General features: G+C 44.3%; 1 protein-coding gene across 1 annotated transcript in view; it reads left to right on the top strand.

The window, feature by feature from the left end:
* The first annotated feature begins 733 nt into the window (after positions 1–733).
* SRP68 (signal recognition particle 68) overlaps positions 734–25,376 on the top strand; it is a 42,140-nt gene continuing 17,497 nt past the window's right edge. Inside the window, exons 1-8 of the mRNA XM_077251780.1 lie at positions 734–1,172; positions 2,112–2,178; positions 4,897–5,010; positions 5,302–5,497; positions 8,647–8,729; positions 8,814–8,923; positions 9,018–9,100; positions 10,312–10,452. Coding sequence (XP_077107895.1) covers positions 998–1,172; positions 2,112–2,178; positions 4,897–5,010; positions 5,302–5,497; positions 8,647–8,729; positions 8,814–8,923; positions 9,018–9,100; positions 10,312–10,452 — 969 coding nt within the window. The 5' untranslated portion in view covers positions 734–997. The remainder of the gene's footprint in view (positions 1,173–2,111; positions 2,179–4,896; positions 5,011–5,301; positions 5,498–8,646; positions 8,730–8,813; positions 8,924–9,017; positions 9,101–10,311; positions 10,453–25,376) is intronic.

The raw sequence follows: 25,376 nt of genomic DNA, 5'->3' as shown, positions 1-25,376 counted from the left end.
ACAGATTCCCTTTAAAATGCCAGAAAACCTCTTGACAGTATGTTCCTACGTTCCATTTTTCAGCATTGTTTTCAGCAGCCAAAACCTACTGCATTCAAAATGCCGTTTTTCAGCACTTTCATTACATTTTTATAGCGTTTTTTTGTCAATTTTTTTGGTGCTGATTACTTTTGTCATTTGTGCACAGTACATGTTTAATAAAGTTAGTTTTATTCACTAAAACAGCTGCAAAAATGCTTAGCTGCGATTTGCCCTTTCATTCCTAGGAGTGAAAAAAATGCTGCAAAAATGCTGACTGCTGTTGCAGATTTATAAAACGCAGTTTTCCAGTTCATTCAGGAACAGAAAAACAAGTTTCTGACAAAAATTTCTGACAAAAAGCTGCAAAAAAAAAAAAAATAAAAATTATGCGGACTATCTCAGTGGTAAAGAAATACAAATTATTATATCCCTGAGATCATATTTCAAATTTCAAAAGATAAAATCGGAATACTTAGGGGAGGAACCGGAATTAAGGACAAAAATGGATCACTTCTGAGCTGATGACCGCTCCTCTATAAGGCTGCCGTCACACTAGCAGGATTTGGTCAGTATTTTACCTCAGTATCTGTAAGCCAAACCCAGGAGCGGGTGATAAATGCAGAAGTGGTGACGTGTTTCTATTATACTTTTCCTCTAATTGTTCCTCTCCTGGTTTTGGCTTACAGATACTGAGGTAAAATACTGACCAAATACTGATGTGAGAACGTGGCCTTAGTGGGTAAAATAGATGCTGGAGCTGTGACTGGCTACCGCCATGTTGTCCCCCAACTTTCCCAGGAACAAACAGCGCTATAGTTGGGTAATCTCCTATCCCAGACAGGCGGTTACGTTACACACAACATCCAGAAGACTGCAGGTCCGAACGTGTGCATGCATCACTATGTGACACTGCTGACTCGCTCCCACCGCCTCCACTCCTCCAAGCTCCCAGCAGCCCTCGCTCCCGTATACCGGCATGCATTGCGTACTGCGTCCCGTCTGCTCGCCTCTCTCTGGTTTGGGACTCCCTCACTGTAGGAAGATGGCGGCGGAGCGGCAGTCGGGAGCAACTATGGAGGAGAATAAGGAGAACGAGCGGCCGTTGGCTGGAGGGAAGACCGCGGCGCTGGGGGACACGCTGGGCCTGGAGAGTATCCTGACCCCGGGATGTGAGAGTAGCCGGGGCTGCGGGAGGGAGCGGGGCAGCTGAAGGCTGACGTGTCAGTGCGGCAGTGGGACAGTGTCCAGCCCCGGGGGCTCCTGGCTGAGGCCTGCTGTCCGGAGCCATGGCAGTGAGCTGCTCTCTGGCCTGGTGTCTAGGCATGGTTGTAGTCCCTGGTGAAGAGCTGCTGGGCAGGGGGATAATCCTGTACACGGCTGACTGGCAGCTGCTCTCAGGGTTATCCCATAGGTTACCCCCTATCCACAGCTTGCTGAAGGTCAGACCCCAGAGATCCTGAGAGTCCCATGTTGGATGGAGCACAGCACAGTGCTTGACCTGAGTACAGCACTTGATTATTTCTATCAGTCCAATAGACAATGAATGGAGCGGAGGTCACCCGTGAACATTAGGAATATTGGCGCCTTACAAGGGTCCTTTCTGTCACAGAGTACACTTGGGAACTAAAAGCAGGTTGGCTGAATTACACTCCCAGCAGCCTCTTTGTTGGGATCATTGCTAATTGTAGAAGACCATAGTAATGCAATATACAGTATATTATTCATAGTCTAATACTTTAAACCAGTGTTCCCCAAGTTCGGTCCTCAAGAGCCACCAACGGGTCATGTTTTCAGGATTTCCTTAGTATTGCCCAGGTGAGAACTCCATAATCTAGACAGGCAACAATTCCATCACCTGGGCCATACTAAGGAAATCCTGAAAACACGACCTGTTGGTGGCTCTTGAGGACTGGAGTTGGGGAACACTGCTTTAAGCAAAGGTGAATGTAAATTAGTGGTGTGCTCGAAAACGAATGTGCACATAGAGCAAGATCTAACCTCCGATATGGTAGAGATATATGGCGCAGACAGATTTCATGATTAGACTTTTGGTTCCTCCTTTATATGTATTCCCTTAACACAACCTACAGTCCTACAAATTATTAAGGAATCCCAGCAGCAGCATGGCATGCGTCATGGAGACTTCCAGAGATACAGGTGAGAACGCCATTAAGTTGGAAACTTGTGCCGAAAGGTGGTAGATGCGGTTTAACAATGATAAATGTAAGGTTATACGCATGGGAAGAAGGAATCAATATCACCATTACACACTGAATGGGAAACCACAGGGTAAATCTGTCATGGAGAAGGACTTGGGGATCCTAGTTAATGATAAACTTACCTGGAGCAGCCAGTGCCAGGCCGCTGCTGCCAGGGCAAACAGAATCATGGGTGCATTAAAATAGGTCTGGATACACATGTTGAGAGAATTATACTGCCTCTGTACAAATCCCTGGTTAGACCGTACATGGAGTACTGTGTACAGTTTTGGACACCATTGCTCAGGAAGGATATAATGGAACTAGAGTGAGTACAAAGGAAGACAACAAAATTAATAAAGGGGATGGGGGGAACTACAATACCCAGAGAGATTGGCAAAATTAGGATTATTTAGTCTAGAAAAAAGACGACCGATGGGCGATCTAATAACCATGTATAAGTATATAAGGGGACAATACAAATATCTCTCCGAGGATCTGTTTATACCAAGGAAGGTGACGGTCCCAAGGGGGCATTCTCTTCGTCTGGAGGAGAGAAGGTTTTTCCACCAACATAGAAGAGGATTCTTTACTGTTAGGGCAGTGAGAATCTAGAAATTCCTTGCCTGAGGAGGTGGTGATGGTGAACTCAGTCGAGGGGTTCAAGTGAGGCCTGGATGTCTTCCTGGAGCGTAACAATATTGTATCTTACAGTTATTAGGTTCTTTAGAGGGACGTAGATCTGGAGATTTATTCTGACGGAATATAGGCTGAACTGGATGGACAAATGTCTTTTTTCGGCCTTGCTAACTATGTTACTATTATCTCTTTTATTTATTAGGATAATCTGAAATAAATGATTAACAACTGTATATTATGACTCAGGATTCGCAATTAAAGATCACTGTATGTCACTGCTACATTGCAGTATTGGGCAATTGCGACCCATAAGCTATTTTGACAGCGTTAAAGTTGGAACAAATTAAAAAAACAAAACATTTATTACAACTTTTTTTTTTTTTGCATTACCGATACCTTGCAAGTCACCGTTTGACTTCCTCCATTCACTTACAATATGCTTCATTGTAGTAGCCAGGGCTGTGGAGTCAGTATAAAATGGACCAAATCCTAAAATATATAATAAATTATATAAATATAAGTTATGAAATCTATATAATCGTCTAAGGGGTACTTCCTTCTGTTTGTCTGTAACGGAAATCCCGCATCGCAATCAGCGACGGGCACAGTCGGGGCGCGAATTAGCCCCTCCCTACTCTCCTGCAGTCAGTGCCCTCTCCCTACTCCCCTCCAGTCAGCGCCAGTGTGTCGCCCCATCCCGGACCAACTTTTTACTATTGATGATATAAGGTTAAAAATAATTTAAAAAAAAAATAAAAAATTGTGCTATTCTCACCTTCCGACGTTCAACCGTGCGCGCAATGCTGCCTCCAGCTTCCGTTCCCAGTGATGCATTGCGAAACCGCTAAGTCATCTGGGTAATTTTGCAATGCATCACTGGGAACGGAAGCTGGCAGCAGCATCGTGCGCATCATCACAGCTTCGCTGGACATCGGAGGGTGAGTATATAACATTTTTTTTATTTACATTTTTTTTTTAACAGGGATATGGTGCCCACACTGCTATATACTGCGTGGGCTGTGTTACATACTACGTGGCTGTGCTATATACTACGTGGCTGTGCTATATACTACATGGCTGTGTTATATACTACGGGGCTGTGCTATATACTACGGGGCTGTGCTATATACTACGGGGCTGTGCTATATACTACATGGCTGTGTTATATACTACGGGGCTGTGCTATATACTACGGGGCTGTGCTATATACTACGGGGCTGTGCTATATATTACGGAAAACCCGCTCCGCCCAAAGCGCCGCCCCTTTCTGTTCGCGTGGTGATTCTGTATGTGTTCATTGCACACATCCGGAATCTCCGCACCTCATACATAGGGCCCTGTGATTTACCTTGCAGCGTCGCCACAAGTTACACAGATATGCTGTGTTCTAAAAAGACGCGCCGCATGTCCGGAAACGCAGGGCCGCCGGGTGCCTGTTCGCACGCATAGTGGAGACGGGATTTCATAAAATCTCCTCCGCTATGCTGTAATATCTGGACGCTGCGGGTTGAACGCTGCGGCCGTATGCAGCGTTCAATCCACAGCTAATCCTGATGAAATCCGGCATGTGGAAACATACCCTAAGGAAATTATCTGGTTTTGGGGAATATTTTGAGAAGTTTTTTTTATTATTATTTCTGAAGAATTCTTTGTAGCGTTTTGATTGGATGACGTCAAGTTTGGAGAGATTTCTATCAGGATGCACGTTTTTACTCTACCAAGTGTTTTTCAAATCCTCAAAAGTCTAAAAAAAAATGTCCTCAACAGTGAAATGGTTTTCCCTTGAAAATTAATTGGAAAGAGGTTTTTGTAGTAATTTTTTTTTTAGGAGGATTTTGGTGAGGATCCGCTTTGAAAATACTCTTCGGAAATACTCAGTGTAAGCATACCCCAACAGTGGATTTCCAGAGATAGGGGTACATACATACATTAGGTATCTGTCAGACCAAGGATCGTTCTCCTGATCCACTCGTCTCCCGATTTTCCCATCCATGTTCTATAACCTGTGAGTGATGTGAGTGTTTTTTTGGACTTTTAGGGGCTATTGTTCACGTCGCCTGAGACGTCTAAGGAAAACTCTCAATTTTAAGATGGGAAACAGACACAAATTTACTGGAAAGAAAGTGACTGTGGAGATGCTAGCTGATAACAGGTATGTCTTATGTTTCCTATCAGCCAGGTACCCTGCTTTGTATCTGATATGGACTAATGGCTGTATGTTGTCACCTGTTGTTATACAGGCACATACATAATGATACTTTATTACACAGATGCAATAATATATATTTGCCAGTGATCTCAGACGAATCCATACCCACCGCAGAGATATCCCATATTCCCCAGAAATCCTGTTTTGTTTTCCCTTTTGTATATTACAAGTTGTTCTTCCATTTTTTTTTTATTCCTCAGAATATTCTCCTGTGATAGAGTTAGTTTCTTGCAGGTATCTACTGCTCATTTTGATGGATGCGGAGAGAGCTTGGAGCTATGCCATGCAGCTTAAAACAGAGGCCAATACCGAACCTCGTAAACGTTTTCACTTGGTCTCCCGGCTGCGAAAGGCAGTAAAGCATGGAGAGGAGCTGGAGCGGCTGTGTGAAAGTGATCGTGTTGATGCGAAGACAAAGCTGGAAGCACAGGTACTGCCAGATGTTGTAGAGGTGTAGTGAAAGAACAACTGCTCTGTTGGGGAAAGCTTTAGACTTGAAATGAAAATCAGAAGCGCTCAGCCGAGTGTACTGCCTGTTCTGCTGGGATTGATTGTGGGTTTTTTTGCATCTTAAAAAGTTTTATCTTTGTCTTTCGTTCTCCTTACTTTTTTTTTATTTTTTTATCTTTATTGAATATATAAAGAAAAAAACAACATACAGTCATAAGGCACTAACCATGCCGAGATGTATACAAATAAACAATTATTTAGGCATAGAAATATCAATCCTAACAATATACTCAGTTCGTCTTAACTTTAACAATTTTCTTATTGGATTTTACAAAAATATACAAATACAAAACTTTCGCTTCGAATGACGATAAGATTACATAATGTTAAATGGATAGCTACATAAAATAGCAGCCGATCGTTTTATGCTTTTAATAAAGTAAAATGATGCAAAATTTAAAAAAAATATATAATAAAGAAAATGAGGTGGAGGGGAAACTGTAGGGGCAATAATGATTCCTTATAATGACAGAACATAAGTCGTCAGTGATCCAGGGCGACCAGATTTTGGTGAATTTAGTATTTTTATGTGTTAAAATGCTGGTAATTTTTTTTTAGTTTTAAAGGAAACCATCCATTGTGGGCTTCACTACTCCAAATAGTTAATTTTTTACCAGGTGTTTGCAATTGTGTGACAACAAGGAGTGAACTTGACAATATGTTAGCATTTTGTAGAAGAGCTGTCCTGCGGATTTTCGGTAGTTGGATATAGAAATGTAAAAAGAATGTAGACAGTACGCTCTAGACCAGAGCCAAACCATCCTGTAGTATGACCACTAGTGATGAGCGAACGTGCCCAGATAAGGCGTTATCCAAGCACATTCACACATCACTAATGAGCACCAGATAAGTAACCTCTACTCTTGCAAACCTCATCCACAGAAGCGGAGAGGAGAGAAATCTGGTATGGCCTTCTTGACTTGGGCAGGTACCAAATGCTATCACATTAAAACCTGATAGACAGATTCTATAATTATGGTATTCATAGGACAAGAGGGTATTTAAGACCAGCCAGTTTACTTCCTCAGTGGTCGTGTTCAAGTCAGACTCCTGTTTAACTATATTATTGTTTGAAGTATGAGAGATTATTATTGAGAGAGGAGTATAAAAGACTTATCTACCCTTTTCATAGAGAAGTTTAGGCAAATTGATTGAAAACTGGTCAGTCTATGGAGTGGACTGTTTAGTTAAAGGAGACCTTGACCCAGTGCTTCAGCTGCAAATATCTGAATATTTCACCAATTCAAGGATTGTATTTAAAAACAATATCTGTAAAAAGAATTACCACTGAAGCGGATAGGAGATTATACATTTTGGAAAATCCCTTACACCTCTCACTAATGTGAGGTTGAACCTTAGAGGATTTTGGAGCAAAGTTCAGGTTAATCCAGAGACTAGATAATCGGAGATCATGAGTCAAAAAAGTTGCCAAGAATAGTTAGAGCAAAAGTACAAATTTATTAAAGATACAATCAATGTCAGGATAAAATATTACCAGTTACAGAAAAGTGACTAAATCCGTGGATACAGTGGTGAACTGAGAACACCAGGACGAGACATGGAAGTCCTAAGGTATATGAATATATAATACATATGCTGTTACAATCGTGTGCACTGAAGGCTAACTGCCAAAAGCAGGCAGCCCAGCAAAGAAATGTGATGGTAACATAAGGTGCAAACGTACTAAAACAATTAACCGGGAGCTACAGCACACACAAAACAAGTAAAGCAGTTAGTTACCCATGTGGGATGGTGTGGAGGTCCCGTCCGGCGCCCAGTCACATACCCCAACGCGCGTTTCGCGTTTGAACGTTGCCGCTTCCTGCTTTTGGCAGTTAGCCTTCAGTGCACACGATTGTAACAGCATATGTATTATATATTCATATACCTTAGGACTTCCATGTCTTGTCCTGGTGTTCTCAGTTCACCACTGTATCCACAGATTTAGTCACTTTTCTGTAACTGGTAATATTTTATCCTGATATTGATTGTATCTTTAATAAATTTGTACTTTTGCTCTAACTATTCTTGGCAACTTTTTTGACTCATGGTTCTCCTATTAGTGTTATATCTATGGTTGAGTCGCCATTTTTTGGTAATACAATACACGGCTGATGTTCCTGTATGTGTATAATCGGAGATCAGTTTACTGGAAAATGTAACTCTGCCCCAGATGAAGAATGTTTGGCTGGTGGAATAAGGGAGAGTGAACAATGGCTTGGTGGAATCGTCTTGAAGGGAGTCTTTTGGAAGAGGAGGGGAGCAAATGTGGATTTCTAGAAAGACCCATAATTGCCTATCAGGCATGGCATGTAAAAGGGACAATTGAGATTTGAAAACCACATAATAGTATTTTCTTATGTTTCCTGTGCATAAACATAGCTTCTGTTTCATCAAGTGATTATGCCAGAATTGCGCAAAGATTTTGAAACTTCTACCTTTTTTTGCAAGTTTCACCTATTTCTGGTAAAATGGACATAGCTGAGGTGGGACGGGGTGTGACACCTTAGCTCTTCTACTTGGTGATGAGCTGTTGCCTCCCTTACACCACAAACTTTACTCCAGTCCCTGCCTGGAGTAAGATTTATGACAAAAGGCACACCACTTTTCAGATTCGCACTCCTCTTAATGAATCAGGAGCTTCTTACTCCAAAACGCCCCCTCATCAAGACCGGTATTATTCAAATCGGTCTTGATGAATTGGGACCAAAGTGTTCTGTGCAATCTGGTTTCTTTCAAACATCCTTTTCTGCAAGATCTTTAAAATTTGAGAAGGGATAGTGACTCTTTAACCTGTTAAGACTAAGATTTGTAGGTGTCACTTTGGCATACCCATCAAGTAAGAAAACAGGTATTTCATATGTTCTGACATGGTACAATTTGAATGTGAATTTGTTTTCCTGGCATCTTCAATTCTCAAGGTGACCCCAGGGCAGTTCTGCCATGATCCATATGCACTTTTCAGGCCCAAAGCATATAAATGGGTCCCAGCATGATGGAAAATAGGAAACATTGTCATTGTTAATGATAAAACTTTGGATGTCTGAGGTTTCTTTTCTTCCTTTGCAGGCCTACAGTGCATATCTTAATGGCATGCTGCAGTTTGAGTTGCAACGATGGCAAGAGGCCATGAAAGCCTTCAACAAGTGCAAGTGAGTGCCGTTGGGATCTGTCTGAATAGCATCTTTCTGGTAACGCTGATATATCTCATCATATTTTTTGTGTATTCTTCACAGAACCATCTATGAGAAATTGGCCAGTGCTTTCACAGAGGAGCAGTCTGTGCTGTACAACCAAAGAGTAGATGAGATATCGCCAAACATCCGCTATTGTGCCTACAATATCGGTAAGTGGTGAGGTTTCCTACATGTCACACACAAGGTGGGATGTGAGAGTTATGAAATTCATTATGACTAACATGATGATCTTAAATGTATTAGGGGATAAGACAGCTATGAATGAGTTAATGCAAATGAGGCTCCGTGGTGGAGGTGCGGAAGGACTGCTGGCGGAAAAGCTGGAGGTATGTCTTTTTTTTAATCTCCCTAATAAAGGAAATATTTTATTCATTTTCTTTCATAACACTTTGTTAGAAGGCTTTTATGCTTTTATGCTTTTATTAAAGGGGTTTCCAGGACTTGTATATTAATTACTTATCCTTAGGATGCAGCATACTTATGAGTGCAGTAATCACCAAGATCATTGTCATTCAGTAGGCTTGAGATGGTGTAATTGCTGGAGATGTTTAGTCAAAGAACTCTTAAGTCCCCATACAGAGTAGACCAAGGTGAACCTAACCCACAGATAACAACCGATTTGGCCAACACTCGAGATAACTGCTAGCCAAACCATCGATCGTCCGACAGCCATCTAATGTGTTTGGAGGGGCTTTACTCATGTTAGAGAAGGTGGGAACTATGAAGGAGGTGACACAATGAAGTTTGGTCTTAACATGAGAGTTGATTAGATTCCCTAGATCTTGCTGTATTTTGGTATTGTACATTGATCAAGACTGCAGCTGTAGAAGGGAAGCAAGGACTATATCTTGTGGCACAGGATAAAAGGGAGGTTATGTAAGATTGGAAAACCACAGTGTGTCCTAAAGGTTGTAGTGTCATACATTTGATGTCTGCAGAGTAGAGTATCTGCAATTGGAAGGAATGATCCACCTTTTCAAAGGTAATGGATTGGTCAAGAAGGATTAGCAGGTTGTTCTCCAACCAGAAGGTCATCAGCATGTGTTGTGGTGAAGGTTGGTTGCTCTTGTAGCCAGCCTGCATAAGACTGAGCGTACGAGAGGTGATTTCCCTTTATTGCTGTTACTACATTGTCTTACTCCGACATGTATTAGGTTATAGGTAAATGTCAGGATGTGTAGAGAGTTGAGACTAGGCATTTGTCAGGTCACTCTTCTGCAATGCTCTTCTAATTTGTGTTGTACACATAGACCACTGAAAAATTGAAAATCACAAACCATTGGATGCAATGTCACATATGACAGTAATCATGTGTGAGGAATTGCATGTCCAACCAAGGAAATCCCTGCAACAGAAAGCACTTTGTGTTTAAACCTTGACCATTCGACTATTTAGCAGTGGCATAGAGCAATGAATGACTTACCGTGTGCCCTGATGACTGACTGAGTGTCCAGTTTATGTCTGGCAAAATGGAAAATAACGCTACACATGACTGAGTGATCCTGTATTGATGTCTCTTCATACTATTGTTTTACAGGCGCTTATCTCACAGACAAGGGCCAAACAAGCTGCTACCATGAGTGAGGTGGAATGGCGAGGGCGGACTATTCCTGTGAAAATTGATAAAGTGAGAATTTTCCTCCTTGGACTGGCAGACACAGAATCTGCAATTTCACAGGTAAGGATAACAGATGACACTAGAAAAATGGCAAAAGACTTTTTTTGTTACTCGCCGTAAAATTTCTTTCTGGGAGCCTTCATTGGGGGACACAAGTATCTATGGGTTTATGCTACTGTCGCTAGGAAGTTAACCCTAGGCAACAAAAAGAGTTGGCTCCTCATCAACAATGTACAACCACCGCCATCAGTTAGTGAAAAAGCAATAGGAGAAGCAACAACAAATAACTATATTCAAGCCCAACATAGTCACAAACCAGGGTTGCTGTGTCCTGAAAGGAAGGCTCCAAGACAGAGATTTTATGGTGAGTACCAAAAGCAGTCCAAAGTTAGGGAACAGAATAAACGTACCCAAATCAGGTCTGGCAATGGACAACCACCACTTGCAACATCTTTGTACCTAGACCAGCATCAGACGAGGCATAGGTATACACCCTGTAGAATATCGCGAATGTATGAAGAGATGACCAGGATGCATCCTTGCAGATCTGGGTTGCAGGGATTGGTGGCGAACAGTCCATGAAGCCACCTAATGGGTGGAATAAGCCCCTTACTCCTGGAGTGGGATGGTCTATCCTTAACTCGATAAGCCTCCAGTATAGCTGAGCGGATCCAGTGAGAGCTAGTTGACTTGGAGGCAGGAAGTCCCTTACGATGACCCTCGGGAATGACAAAGAATTCATCCTACTGTCTGAAGGATGCTGTCCTTAAGTAGAGATGTAAGGCTCTGACTGGCTCCAGCTTGGGGAGAGACCTTTCCAGGAGATGGACAGGAGAGTGACAGAAGGAAGGACAATATCCTCGTTTATATGGAATGGGGGAGACAACTTGGGAAGGAATGAAGGAACTGATTGTTGGGCCACCTTGTCCAGGAGGAGGATGAGGAAAGGAGTGTGGCAAGAGAGAGCTGCTAATTCTGAGACCCGTCTGATGGAAGTTATCACAACATTCCCGGAGAGAGGAGGACATGTTGTCCTGCATTGGTTCGAATTGCCTGAGTCAATTAAGAGATAGGCTCAGTATAAGCCCCCCCAGAGAGGATCTACTAGCTTCCCTGCCTCTTCTGCAGGAGGCCACAGAATTCCTGGCAGATGTGTCGGCGTAGTCCGTGAACCTGGCTGCGAGATCTTCAGTTCTGTCAAACTCCTTTATGCGATTGTGGGAATGAGATGTGGTTTCCAAAGTTAAGCTTTGTTCCATTCCTTTTCTGGGAGAATACGTGTTTGGCCCGGCGCTAGATGATTTGCTAGAAAAGGCCTCGGATAAAAAGAAATCTTTGCCTGAACTCAAAAACTCCCAAGAAGGAAATCCTTTCATCCACCACAGAAACAGCCCCTTCAATACAGAGGGAAGGAAAAATCGGAACGATGGAGTTACCTCAAGAGGGACAAGGCAGAAACCTCTTTATCAGAACCAGTGACCAGATAAACAATGATGCCAGAACGGTAGTGGGCTGGATGTTGTGATTCTTCCCCCATTGGCAGACTATTTGTTCAAATCAGTGGATCCTGAAATCTGTCAGAGTAAGAATAGCATTTTCCTCCTGACCCCTGCAACTAACTCGCCTTTCTTCCCAGGAACAACAAAACGCCATAATGTCTGGTCTCCAGGATTTGCTCTGTTTGGGAGTAATCTCTCCAGTTCCAGAGATAAAGAGGCATAGGTCATTATACCTGGCTGTTTCTTGTAAGAAAACCAAGTACAGTTTGCAGAATAATCATAAACCTAAAGCCTCTGAACCAATACATCACCTACAGAAGGTTCAAGATGGAGTCCATAAAAATCTACCGTCTCCCTGATAGGGGAGAACTTCATCATAGCAACCATCAACTTACAAGACGCTTGTTATCATGTTCCAATCCTTCAAGCCTACCGGAAATTCTTAAGATTCATTGTTACCCAAGGAAGGCACATATTAAACTTCTGGTTCAATGTTCTGCCTTTCGGGCTATCTGCCCCTCGAGTGTTTATAAAGATCATGGCGGAGGTAGTAGCATTCTTCAAGATGCAAGACATCTGCATTGTTCCTTATCTAGATGATTTCCTGCTGGTAACCCCTTCTGTACCTCTGCTCAGGGAACACCTGCAGAGAACTGTTCAGATTCTGACATCCCTAGGGTGGCTGGTGAATCCTCAGAAATCCGACTTGGCGCATCCACCAAGAAAACCTTCCTAGGTATCCTGTTGGACTCTTGATATCCAAAATGGCTTTCCTACTGAGCCAGAGGATGGTGTCCTTAAGATTAGAGATGTCAGTCATGGGATGCATGAGGTCATTCATTCAGGCAGTGGCCTGGTCCCAAGCCCATGCCAGAGTTCCGCAAACCTACATCCTTTCAAGGTGGGACAGATCCATGAAATCTTTGGGCAAGAAGATCTCTATGCCTGATGGAGTAAAGTCCTCTTTCACCTGGTGACTCAGTGCAAGGAATATAGAGAAAGGAGTCTCCTGGATTTAGAATCCTCTGACAATAACAGCGGATGCCATTAAAAAAGGATGGGGAGTTATTATCTCCCAAACTTCTTTCCTGGGGATTTGGACACAAAAAAATCGACCTACTTTAGCTATCTTAAAGCAGTAGAGGAAGCCCTCAGGTCAGAAACGTCCATAATACAGGGCACCCATGTAAAGGTTTATCCCAACAACATGAATACAGTAGCTCATCTCCACCATCATGAGAGCACGAAGTACAAAAATATAGTCTGTCTCAACAATAATCTTGGGCAGATGAACATCTCTATCAGCTCTCCACTTTAAGGCCATGTGCACACGTTCAGTATTTTTCGCGTTTTTTCGCTATAAAAACGTGATAAAAACGCGAAAAAAAACGCTAACATATGCCTCCTATTATTTACAGTGTATTCCGCATTTCTTGTGCAAATGTTGCATTTTTTTCCGCGAAAAAAACGCATCGCGGAAAAAAAAGCAACATGTTCATTAAAAATGCGGAATTGCGGGGATTCCGCACACCTAGGAGTGCATTGATCTGTATACTTTCCGCACGGGGCTGTGCACACCATGCGGGAAGTAAGCAGATTATGTGCGGTTGGTACCCAGGGTGGAGGAGAGGAGACTCTCCTCCACAGACTGGGCACCATATAATTGGTCAAAAAAAAAAGAATTAAAATAAAAAATAGTGATATACTCACCTTTGATGTCTTCCCGCCTCTCAGGTGCATGCTGCCGCTTCGGTTCCTATAGCTGGTGTGCGGTGAAGGACCTGCGATGACGTCGCGGTCCTGTGATTGGTCGCGAGACCGGTCATGTGACCGCTCACGTGACCGCGACGTCATGGAAGGTCCTGCGCACACACACCAGCTATAGGAACGGACGACGCTGAGGAGATCAGCTGTCTACAGGTGAGTATAAGCATTTTTTAATTTTTTTTATTATTTTTAAACATTCTATCTTTTACTATAGATGCTGCATAAGCAGCATCTATAGTAAAAAGTTGGTCACACTTGTCAAACAGTATGTTTGACAAGTGTGACCAACTTGTCAGTCAGTTTTCCAAGCAATGCTACAGATCGCTTGGAAAACTTTAGCATTCTGCAAGCTAATTACGCTTGCAGAATGCTGAAAAAAACGCAAAAAAAAAATGCGGATTTCTTGCAGAAAATTTCCGGTTTTCTTCAGGAAATTTCTGCAAGAAATCCAGACGTGTGCACATACCCTAAAGGATCCACCAATGTCTAAGCCAACTTTCTGAGCAGAAAAGATGTATATCTAGGCGAATGGAGTCTAGATATAGGGACTTTCCAAATGATAGCCAAAAGATGGGGCCGTCCGTAGGGTACTGTCACACTCTGCAACTTTCCAACGATCACGACCAGCGATACGACCTGGCCGTGATCGTTGGAAAGTCGTTGTGTGGTCGCTGGAGAGCTGTCACACAGACCGCTCTCCAGCGACCAACGATGCCGAAGGCCCCGGGTAACCAGGGTAAACATCGGGTTACTAAGCGCAGGGCCGCGCTTAGTAACCCGATGTTTACCCTGGTTACCATCGTAAAAGTAAAAAAAAAAAAAAAACAGTACATACTCACATTCCGGTGTCCGTCAGGTCCCTTGCCGTCTGCTTCCCGCTCTGACTGAGTGCCGCCGTAAAGTGAAAGCAGAGCACAGCGGTGACGTCACCGCTGTGCTCTGCTCTTACTTTACGGCCGGCAGTCAGTCAGAGCGGGAAGCAGACTGCGAGGGACCTGATGGACACCGGAATGTGAGTATGTAGTGTTTTTTTTTTTTTTACTTTAACGATGGTAACCAGGGTAAACATCGGGTTACTAAGCGCGGCCCTGCGCTTAGTAACCCGATGTTTACCCTGGTTACAAGCGAACGCATCGTTGGATCGGTGTCACACACACCGATCCAACGATGACAGTGGGAGATCCAGCGACGAAAGAAAGTTCCAAACGATCTGCTACGACGTACGATTCTCAGCAGGGTCCCTGATCGCTGCTGCGTGTCAGACACAGCGATATCGTATGGATATCGCTGGAACGTCACGGATCGTACCGTCGTAGCGACAAAAGTGCCACTGTGAGACAGTACCCGTAGACCTATTTGTAGGTAGATGGCCACATTCCAGTCTTGTCAAGGACATGACAGAAGATAAGGACCAAGAGGGTCAGAACACTCTTCTTATCACCTCTCTGGCCAAAGATAATCTGGTTCAGGTCTTTGAAAAACCTAAAGTTAGAAGGTCCTCTGATTCTCCCACCAGTCAGCAACTTTCTTCACCATCTACCATCCAGACCCCGGGAACCTATGTCTGGCTGCTTGACTTCTGAGTTTGCGATCCTAAAAGTTAGGGGTCTCTCAGATAGTCATACATACCTTTCAAAAAAGAAGGAAACTGATAAATACCATTTATGCCAAGATATGAAAGACATTTTTTATCATAGTATGGCTCTAGTCCTTTGGACTCCCTTCATCCGGATATCGCCCAGATCCTACATTTCCTACAAGATGGTATGGAAAAGGGCCTAAAACCTAGCACCCTCAAAGTCCAGGTTTCAGCCTTAAGCTCACTCTTTGATCAAAGCTTGGATGAGACTCATCTCTGCAGCCTCCGTGTATGCTTGAGATTGCAAAGCCTAATTCCATCCTGAGATCTGAATATCGTCCTCAAAGGGTTAATACTGCCTCCATTGGATTCAATATCCTCAATAGACCTTGATAAACTATTCTAGAAAACATTCTTTTAGTTAGCAAATACAACAGCTAAGAGAGTCTGTGAACTTCAGACCCTCTCGATCAGGGTGCTTTCACGGAGGGTTCTTAGAAATTAGACTTACCAGTAATTTTTTTCTTTTTTTATAATTATTTTTAATGGGAAAAAAGAAGTTTGCATAGTAACATTGGTTGAAAAAAGTTTTTGGTCCATCAAGTTCAGCCTTTCTCCATCAATTATACATTTTGTCACTAATTTAACTACAACGCGCAATATTATTTCTACTGAGGAAATCGTCCAGCCCTTTTTTAAAAGCTTGATTTGAACGTATGGGGTTTTTAAAAAAATAATTTTCATATTTTAAAACTTTTTTTTTTTTTTTTTGTTACTGTATTTTAGTCCCCTTAAGGGACCTGCAACTTGGATGGTCTCTAGGTGTGTGATGAATCCCAGACAAAATGGTTGAGAATTGCTTGCAAGTGGTTAATATACATTTATTTCTATCTATATATTGTAGCCTCCTGAATACTGTGACGTCCTTAAAGACTCACAACCCCTACAATACATAAAATGGTCTTGCATAAATCTGCTTTTCTACTTTTTCAGACTATATGATGGTTTTCTAGCACTTAGCTGCATATTTGCCGCCCATGTGCAATCACAGTAATCATTGCGCAATCACAGTAATCATTGCAGAGCGGATCCTCGGTTTGTTTACTGACTTGATCACGGCCTCATAGTAGAATGACATAAAATAAAGCAAAACATACGATTTAAATAGAAGCACTTTCAGGTCCGCAGCATAATCCATTAACTGTGGAATGCGGCCACTCTTGCATGTTCACATTCATGAATTAAAACCTTTCTGTCTGCTCTGAACAATTCATTATGTAGAAGTGCACACATTAAGGAAAAGTATAAAACCACTTCAGTACCTTTAATTAATTTTTTTCTGTATAGCTAAGAGCATTAATGTGTGCCTTACATATGACACTCCTGTCTATAAATTCACATATGGATGTTTATGGTCCTGCACAATCAATGAGATTGTACAGGAGTAGAAGCGTGAGTAGTAATACGTGCCTACACAGTATATCGCAAGTTCTAGGTTTCTGGTTTTTGCATTATATTTCCTAGCTTTTTTCAATCTCTTACAGCTGCATTTACATAGCTTGATTCTGGTGAGGTATGCAGCGATTGCAGGGCGCCGAAGGGTTACCATAGCACTGTGGGGTCATGATGAAGGCCCCGGTCGCCACTATCTTGCTACCTCTGGTTCTGACGTTCCTTCGTAGGAGATCAAATTAGCAGTATTACAATAATTAATTAAAAAAAGGAAATAAATTCACATCACTCCTTATTTTCCACATCCCCCACCAAAAAAAAAGAAAAAGCATATTCCTTATTGCCACATCCGTATATGATCCATGGGAATTCATGTGCAAACATGAAACCATGCATCATTCATTCATGTAACCAGAGAGGCCCTATTCATTATAAAGGGGTTTGTATTATCTCAATTTTTTTTAGAACAGAACAAAATACCATCCTATATTCCATTCAAAAATGGATCTCAGATGTGCCCTGTAGTAATCATTGGGGTCCGCTGCTTCCTTTTGCAAAATTGATGCTTTGGCTAACTTTTACATGTGAATTCCGTGTCTGCTTATATAGTGCTTTGCTTATATAGTGCCAACATGTTTCACAGCGCTTTACAGGTAACATCATCAGTGTCTCCATTGGGGCCCAAAATCTAAATTCCCTATCAGTATCCCCACGCAAAGAACATACAGACTCCTTGCAGATATTGTCCTTGGTGGGATTTGAACCCAGGACCCAACACTGCAAAGCAACAGTGCTAACTACAGAGTCAACATGTTGCACTTAGCCTACCAGTCGATAAGATAATGAGTAGTGATGAGCTAATATACTCGTTGCTCGAGATTTCTCGAGCACGCTTGGGGGTCCTCCGAGTATTTTTTTTAGTGCTCGGAGATTTTGTTTTTCTTGCCCCAGCTGAATGATTTACAGCTATTAGCCAGCTTGATTACATGTGGGGATTCCCTAGCAACCAGGCAACCCCCACATGTACTTATGCTGGCTACTAGCTGTAAATCATTCAGCTGCGGCAAGAAAAACTAAATCTCCGAGCACTAAAAAATACTCTGAGGACTCCCGAGCATGCTCGGGATATCTCAAGTAACGAGTATATTCGCTCATCACTAATAATGAGTAGTAATGGAGGGAGAAGAGCTGTTAATGTCTTGACAGCGGCATTTAACACACAGCGGCAATGGGCATCTCATTCCATGTGCCACTCTCTATCAGAGCGCTCATGATCTCATCGCTAGGTGCCCATGAGTTGCCATGACAGACGGTGGTCTGCTGAAGACCCCTGTGCCTTTCAAATATATAAAATTAATCCGATCAGTAAACTGACTGAAGAGAAAGTCGACAATGACCGGGTTTTTGCTTCCACAGCCTTCGCTGGTACTTACCACTTATCGACCTTAGACGTATGTCCAGGAGATTTTGCGCTCACAGAGGCTGTGTGCGCGCGATCGCTGCCGGATGTCAGCTGATTCTGACAGCTGGAACTCGGTGCACCCCTAAATGCTGCTCGCAGCATTTAGCAGGCGCTCAGAGTGAGGGCGCACCATCATAGGGGGGCCCGATCATTGCCATGGTGACTCATCATCACCAGGCTACGGCAAGCCCCACAGAGCACGGTCTCGGGCTTGTGTCAGTGCAGCACTGACTGTCATAATCCTTTGCAATGCTCATTCATTGCAATGGATTATAACAGCCATCAGGCTGGTGAAAGTCCTATATAAGGACAAAGTACAAAAGTGGGAAAAAACATGAAAAATAATATATATATTGTACTGATAAATTTCTATTTTTGTGTAAAAAAACAAAAGTACACCCCAGTTAATCCCTTCAGTGAACATCGTAAAAAAAGGGGGAAAAAAACAAATGGTGTTTCATCATATTGATGTACAAAAAGTGGAATAAAATGCGACCAAAAGGACGAATGTTAATGCAAATGGTGTCTCTGAAAAGATCATCTTGTCCCACAAAAATACAGCGGAAAAATAAGTTATGGCTCTCTGATAAAAGCGATGCAAAAATAATTATTTTTTCTATAAAATAGTTCACTGTGTAAAAGCGACAAAACACAAAAAAAATATATAAATGTGGCATCGCTGTAATCGTGCTGACCCAAAGAATAATGCTGCTATATAAATTTTACCACACGTGGAACGGCATAAAAGTAACCCCCAAAAAACAAATTGCTAGCTTTTGTTAATTCTGTCTCCCAAAAATCGAAATAGAAAGCGATTTAAAAAATGTTGTGGCCAAAAACGATGCCAATAAAAACGTCAAATCTTCCCTAAAAAAAAAAATGACTTTGTCGGACAAAATATGGTAAAATTATAGCTCTCAAGATATAGCGATGCAATAATAAGCGTGTTTTAGCGTGTGACAGCTACCAAACATAAAAAGCCGATATAAATCCGCTATAGCTGTAATCGCACCAACCCAAGCAATAAAGTCGCCTAATCAGTTATTCCACACGAGCAGCGGCATAAAAAATAAATAGCACCAATTCTTCACTTGCTGTTGATTTGTTCATTCTGCTTCCCAAAGATCACAGTAAGGCTCGGCCCACATTTATCCTGTGGTTTGCACTAAACGCTTAAACCAGGGTTTCCATATAATTCTCTGAAATATGTGAATCGGACAGAAACCCCGCAGAAAATTCTATATAACGAATCCTTTATAGGCACTGTGGAAACTGTCTGGCCTTTAATCTGGTGGTGTACATCTTTGTAGGTGTGCATAAAAGCACGGTCTGACACAGTTTTGTGCACTTCTGAAAAGAAGGAAAACACTGAACAGAGGCCATACAGAGTGCACAGTAACTGCTGCCACATTATAGTTAGTGGATCTCTCAGGGGTTCTATCTGAATCATGTCACTCGGCGATTTAGATGGAAACCCCAAAGTAAGTGGTCAGCGTATCGCGCAGGATAAATGTGATCCCAAACGTAATGGAAAATGTCCCAATAAAAGCTTCACCTCAATCCACAAAAATAACAAGTCTCTACTCAGGTCTGTCCCCTGTCAATGGAAACATAGGGGGCGTTTCTCCAGAAGCAAGAGCTGGGGAGTACAGTGTACTGAGCACTACAACGTACTGGGCACTACAACGGCAATTTATTCAGTAACATCCATTGATGCTTATTTCTGGAAAACACTAATGGAGTCAAAATCATCACTACACCTGTAGATAAATTCCCAAAGGGGTATAATTTCCAAAATGGGGTCACTTTAGGGGTTTCTGCTCTTCTAGCACTTAGTGGCTCTGTATATTGAGTCCCCAAACTATTTTAGGAAAATCTGCTCTCCAGGAGGCAAATATCGCTTTGTCTCTCCTGAGTCTCTCCATATGGCTAAGCAGTACTGTACATCCACATATAGGGTATGTCCACATTCAGCAGAAATTGTGGGACCAATTTTGGTGCCATTTTTTTTACCCATTTCTCCTTATGAAAATGTAAAATTTGGCGCTAACACATTTTTCTCCTTCGCCTCATTGGGGGACACAGACCGTGGGTGTATGCTGCTGCCACTAGGAGGCTGACACTAAGTGATACAAAAAAAGTTAGCTCCTCCCCTGCAGTATACACCCTCCTGCTGGCTCTCAGCTAACCAGTTCAAGCTTAGTGTCCGTAGGAGGCACACGGACAGGTCTGTTTTTCAGACCAGAACTTTTCGGATTTTCTACTATTTAACCCTTTTACCTGGACGAAGGGGGCGACGGATTCTTTCATGTTCCGATCTCCCCCGAACCAACAACAGGCGAGCACGGGAGTTTCACCTCTCCGTTTCCTCTCCTGCGACGTGGGAAGCCACTGCCTGAGCTGATTTTAGGGGCGACGGGCCCCTTCAAGGGCACCGATCTCCCCCCTCCCTTTTCAGACGAGCACTGGAGTGTCACCTTCAGTATCCTCTTCTGCAGCCAGGCCTATTGCCGGACATTCAGCCCTGCCCACCAGGTTTTACCCTCGGCTGTTCAGAGGCACTCTCCATTGTGGCGTCCGTGCAGCCCCCACTGCATCACCACTGAAAAAGCGGATGATGGAAGGAGGCGGACGGTTCCTCTCCACCCCCCTTTTACGGGGATGGTGGATGGAGGCTTCCCAACCCTGCACCGTCCTATCTACCCTGGGCACAGCTCTGATCTACAGCATCTACCATCCCCTTCATATTGGGGTAAGTGCACATCAGGGGTCGTTTTTCCGGCGGTTATAGGAGGGCTCCATAGCGTCAGGGTCCTCTCAGAGCTCCGCGGCACATTTCCCTACAGTCTTCGGGTGCGCGCCGGCCGAAGCCATAAATTTAGTCCCCGGCTTCGGCCTTGTGTAGGCCGCATCCAGGGAAGCCCCGCCCACCGCTCGCATCATCCTAGCGGCTCCGCCCCCCTATTCGGGCGCTTCTCACTCAGGACGAGAGTCTCGGCGGCCATCTTCTTACCCCTGCCGACTCCAGCTGTAAATTTCCGGAAGCGGCTGCTGCATCGCATCAGCGGTATTCAGCGCTGAAGACAGCGCTATTCCAACGACGACGGGGGACTCAGGATCCGGGTAAGCAGACAATCCCTCACCCGGCACCCCTCCCCGCATGCACCGGTAGCATTAAAGGGACAAGCAGCACAGTTGCCCTGTGCTTGAGGCTGGCGTTTGCAGCATGGGAGTCCACGGTTCTCCACCCTGGATGACAGTATGTTCTCCTCGTGCTCATCTTCTAAAGACATACTGAAACGGTCCAGGGAACCTGTCACTCCCTGATGCCTACCGACATCAAGGGCGTATCTATCAGCTCCCTAGTCTTAAAGGCAATTCCCTCTTAAAGGTACCATGTCCGGTAGTCACTGGACTTATAGGCACACGTACATCATTCCCTGGCCTTTAAAGACACATGATCTCATTCCCTGGTCTTAAAGGTTCCCTAGTTTTAAAGGGCACATGACCAGTTTTTCACCGGTCTTACACTCATGACCATTCTAAGCCGGTCACTTTTTTTCCCAGAGCACCTAGTTCAAATCAGCTCAGGAGTCCTCCGCCGCTGATCCCAGCTCTTCCCAGAGTATCTAGTTCTCCTTAAGGGGGCTTTGTCGCTGGCGTAATCCATGGCCTCCCTGACCATGAGGTTGTACCCTCTGGTTTGAAGTCCTCGCAAGGCCAATATATATATCTATATGGATCTCCCCTACAGGGGAACCTTAGGCTAGCAGGGGCCACACGTATTCTAGAAACGGAACAAGACTCCATATATGAAGCAGATGTTACCTCGGATCTGGATTCGCCACAGCCTCATAACAAGACCGATTCGCCTAGTTAGGCCATCACATCATTCTCTAGATTGGCAAGGACACACAGGGTCCCTCAAAACGGAAACCCTTAGTAGTGCATTTGCAATTTGTCCTGGACAGCGAGCGTCCGGATAAGCGATTCACTGGTGAACACCATGGTAGCTCAGTGGTAAAACGCTATGAACAATCGCAAATGGACTTGCTCTGGAAACAGACGCCTCTTCAAGCGACACCAGATGCCATGCCTGGTTAAACTTCTTTTTTAAGGGCGACGTATCCTTCAAAGGACTCCGATTTCCTCACACCAGCTTCAAATGAGCACATGGAGTGTCGCCTCCAGGTATACTCTGGGCGACGGGTCCTTCAAAGGGCACCGATCTCCCCACACCTTCATCACATGAGCACATGGAGTGTCTCCACGTATACTCTAGGCGACGGGTCCTTCAGGGGACACCGATCTCTTCGCACCATCACCAAATGGGCACATGCAGTGTCGCATCCACGTATGCTTTGGGTGACGGGTCCTTCAAAGGACTCCGATCTCCTCACACCATTATCAGCACATGGAGTGTCGCCTCCAGGTATACTCTGGGCGACGGGTCCTTCAAAGGGCACCGATCTCCCCACACCTTCATCACATGAGCACATGGAGTGTCTCCTCCACGTATACTCTAGGCGACGGGTCCTTCAGGGGACACCGATCTCTTCGCACCATCACCAAATGGGCACATGCAGTGTCGCATCCACGTATGCTTTGGACGACGGGTCCTTCAAAGGACTCCGATCTCCTCACACCATTATCAAAAGAGCACATGGAGTGTCGCCTCCACGTATACGCTGGGCGACGGTCCTTCAAAGGACACCTATCTTACGCCATCATCAAATGAGCACATGGAGTGTCACCTCCACGTATACTCTGCTACAGCCGGGCCTGATGTCATCCCGGTTCTCCATGGGACTTGATCTCTGTAGATGTACAGATACCTTCCTTTTGGCTTCCGAGCAGTTCCTCTCTGCATCGCCTATAGGTAACGGATGATGCAAGGAGGCGGACGATTCTTCTCCACCTCCCTGTTAAGAGGATGGTTGATTGAAAGTTCATCCTTTTATCTCTGCACGTTCAATGACGGCAGCAAATCAAGAGAGGGGTCTTTTTCCTCATCTGGCGGATGTAACCGCGCACTCTGCTTCCTGGCACCTACCAGTTTTCCCTGCCCGATGGATCATCTTTTAACGATACCATGGACTGTCAGACAATGATTACATTCATTCAGTCTTGCGGCATCGAGTTCAGCGCTTTACCCTTCCTTAGCCTGCATGGGTTACCAGACCAATGGTCTACTGGCTGGAAACCTTAGCTACTTTGTTTCACATTTATTTTTAGATCTATTATCTCTCCTTCTGGAGACAGTGCAGCTGGCAATCAAATCTCTTGAGGAGGAGGCTTTGTGGTGCACGCCTCTTGGAATGCGGCTAGTTACGTGGCGCTGTCTGCAGCGCATGCCATTCCATTCAGAAGGGCTTTACGGATCAGAGAACGAAAGCTACTCTGCGTTTAAAAAAAATAAAAATAATGATTTCACTCCCTTACAGAGCAGTCGCTTATTCGGTGAGTGGTTGGGGTGTTCCCCACGTAGGAACAAAGGATCGCAGATGTCCTATAGATCCAACCATCAGTGGAAGCGTGGTCCAGGACAGTCTAGATCTAAGGGATCTTGGTTCCAAAAAGAGAACCGAAAAGTAAGACCAATCCTGGAACTCTAACCTCTAACGAGCTTCCAAAACGTCCTCCTCCGTTGGATGGAGGTCCTCCACTTGGCCATCACTTCTATAGGGAAAGATGGAGCTTTTTTTCTGGCATCCATCGACTTTCGGGATGCTTACCTTCACAAGTCACGACCTTGCCCTTCGGCTTTGCTAACGCTCCCAGAGTGTTCGCCATTATCATGACGGCGGTCATTTTACGATATCCTTCCTCTCCTGGGCCGGCGGATAGACTTAAACAGGTCTTCCTCTTTCCCAGCCCAGCAGATATCCTTTTTTAAGGATGATCTTGGACACCTCCAGAGAGTTGGGATCCTCCCTTGAAACAAGGCTGTGGTCCTTCAACAAGGCGCCCTCACACATGGTCACTCATCCCCTCATTCCGGGCCAGAATGGCCATCCGGCAGTTCTGGCAAATGCCAGAACGGCCTGTCTGGTCTTGGGCTATCTCTTCTGCTACGTCTTTAAAAAAAAAAAAAAAAAACCCGGGTTCTCAAAACAGGGCTGATTTTCAGCCCCGGTCCGTACCTGCCTTCATTCCATCCGATTTGCTAGGAGTATCCTTGGATAGAATATGGGAATGGAGGCAGTTCCCTTCGCTCCGCTTGTTTTTTCCTACAGATCAAACAAGTTTCCAGAGGGTAATCTCTGAGTACCTTTCTCGTCCGGGGGAGATCCTTTCTCCCGGCTCAATGGTTGCTAGTGTCTACGGAGCGTCGCCATACTGCTCACGGCCTCTGGTTACCTCGGGAATCGAGTCTCCCAACCGTTTTTTTTTCTGCGGATCCCAACGGTACCTTTGCTCCCACAGCAGGACCGATGCCCTCTGGCAGGTCTCCCCTTCCAAACTCAGTTGGATATTATCACGGCTGTTCAATACGTCTATCGTCTTGTAGGTACCCACGGTCAGGCATCTTGACCTACGTACCTCACACTCTCTGATAGGCCAAGATTTATTTTTTGGTGATCCTGGCAGTACTCATCCTGAGAGTACAACTCTGAGCAGCAGTTTTGTCTCTTGCCGCCAGGGTCTCGCCTCAACTCGGTGGGAGTTTTCATATGGAAGTTTTCCAACTTATCTACCTTCACTGGAGCACTCCAGATGTAGATCGGATGGCATCCAGCCTGACCACCAATGTACTCGAGTTCAGGTTCGGCCTCGACATCCGAAAGCCATCGCAGTGCATACTCCATCATGCCTCTTCCACTAGTTCTGAGGGTCTTTAGGAAGCAGGAAGACCCCAGTGACCCTGGGACATCCGTGTTGTCCTAGTCAATTCAGATGAGTCTTCGAAGCTGGCCACTCCGGTCCTTCAAACCCTTTTTTCCTTATTACCATCTTTCTTCCCTCTCCTCTTTCGGCTCCCGTCCACAAAATGGAATGAGTACCCCATTCCCTGCACAATGTGAGTGTCCTGAGTAGGTACGTGTCTAGGACGGCGTCCTTAGAGAGGATGGACACCTCATCTGGGCTTCCTGATGGTCTTTCTTGTTTCAGGAAGGGCTTAGCCGTGTCTTCGGCCATGTTAGCCTGGTGGATTCTTTACGCATCCAGAAATCCTTACTTGTTAGAGGACAGTATTTATTTTCACTCCACTCGATCAATCGAG

This window comes from Ranitomeya variabilis, chromosome 4 (assembly GCF_051348905.1).
Source record: "Ranitomeya variabilis isolate aRanVar5 chromosome 4, aRanVar5.hap1, whole genome shotgun sequence".
Classification (NCBI taxonomy): Eukaryota; Metazoa; Chordata; class Amphibia; order Anura; family Dendrobatidae; genus Ranitomeya; species Ranitomeya variabilis.
This window is presented reverse-complemented; position numbering and strand designations above follow the sequence as displayed.